At 39.7% G+C, this 1398-nt stretch overlaps 2 protein-coding genes across 2 annotated transcripts in view; one reads left to right on the forward strand and one right to left on the reverse strand.

Annotated features, from left to right (window-relative positions):
• Nucleotides 1-1398, forward strand: part of CSUI_008710 (uncharacterized protein) — a 2132-nt gene continuing 734 nt past the window's right edge. Inside the window, exon 1 of the mRNA XM_068068835.1 lies at nucleotides 1-1091. Coding sequence (XP_067919186.1) covers nucleotides 197-427 — 231 coding nt within the window. The 5' untranslated portion in view covers nucleotides 1-196 and the 3' untranslated portion in view covers nucleotides 428-1091. The remainder of the gene's footprint in view (nucleotides 1092-1398) is intronic.
• On the reverse strand, nucleotides 505-1365 carry CSUI_008711 (uncharacterized protein). Its single transcript, XM_068068836.1, has one exon. The coding sequence runs from the start codon at nucleotides 1107-1109 to the stop codon at nucleotides 912-914; it is 198 nt and encodes a 65-aa protein (XP_067919187.1). The 5' UTR covers nucleotides 1110-1365; the 3' UTR covers nucleotides 505-911.

Here is a 1398-nt window from a genome sequence, read left to right on the forward strand (position 1 = left end):
GATAGATAGATAGATATAAGATATGCTAGTTTACCTATAGCTGGAGATACATGTACCTAGCAGTAAGCACGCTCGTACAGACGTATACGTAGTATATATGACCGCAGATGTACTAGCTAGCTACCTATGTCTTATCTCTCTCTAGCTGCTTTGATAGATCTATCTATCTGTCTTTAGTCTGTCTAAGTGTCTATAGATGAAAGAGGAAGAAAAAGAAGAAGACCACGTAGGAGAAGGAAGAAGAGAGAGCAAGTCCTCTCCTTCTTTCTCACTCTTTCTTTCTTTCTTTCGATTCTCGCCTAGCTCGAACAGGAGAAGAAAGAAAGAAAGAAGAAAGGAGAAGAAAAAGAAGAAGAAAGAGAGAGCAGAAAAGAAGCTTTTGAGACGAAGGAGAGAAAGAAGAAGAATGTCTGTACAGTATCTTTAACTTGACAAGAGATCGAGTGAGTTAAATACCTCCACCAAAACATACGGATTGATAAGAAGAAAGAAAGAAAGAAAGAAAGACTTGATGGCATGTGTAGGATGTAGGTCATACAGACTTAATGTTGTATGAAGAAAAGAGAAGAGAAGAAGAGCAGCCTTTTCTTCTCTCATGAATTTTACTTCATTCAAGACCTAAACGCTCTTTCTTTCTTTCTTCCTGTGTCTCTGTCTCTCTTCCTTTGTGTAGAGCTTCTCTGATCTTCTTCTTTTCTTTCTCCTGTCTATTCTCCATGCGCCTCGTACACGGAGAGGTCAACAATGGCGGAAGAGCACTCTAGGAGAAACACAAGACCTCCAAAAGAAAAAGAAAAGAAAGAGAAAGAAGAAGAAGAGATGAAGTTCCTATCTCTCTAGAAAGGTCTCACCCCAGGAGGAGAAGAAGGAGGAGGAGGAGTTACCCTACCCGTCGCTTCTCTTCTTCTTCTTTATGATAAAGCGAATAGAGACGACAGGCTCTCTTTCACACGAGAAAGGAAGGATAAGGAAGAAGATGAAGAAGAGGAGGACTCCTTATCATATCTCACCCATGCATGCATGCATGCGTCCACGCTTGTCTCTTCTCTGATAACTCCGAGTATTCTTCTTCTTCTTCTTTCTTTTCTGGAGTAAGTCACTGTAGACATTTATCGATTCATTGATTAAGAAATAAAGACATCCACAAACCCTAAACAAATTCTCTTCTTCTTCTCTTCTCTTCTCTTTTCTTCTCTCTTCTTTTCTCTTTTATTTTGCGAAAGAGTTGAGGTGTCTTGTGTATGAAGGGGAGGGAGACTGAGAAGTTTGGCTGACTTACCTCTTCATTCCTTCATACATAGAAATGACATAGAAGCATTGTATAACATCTCCACAAGCACTTCTATCTATTTGCGACCTCCATCTGTCTAGCTTTCATCTATCTCTATCTATCTATCT

Source organism: Cystoisospora suis, assembly GCF_002600585.1.
Source record: "Cystoisospora suis strain Wien I chromosome Unknown contig_4955, whole genome shotgun sequence".
Lineage (NCBI taxonomy): Eukaryota > Apicomplexa > Conoidasida > Eucoccidiorida > Sarcocystidae > Cystoisospora > Cystoisospora suis.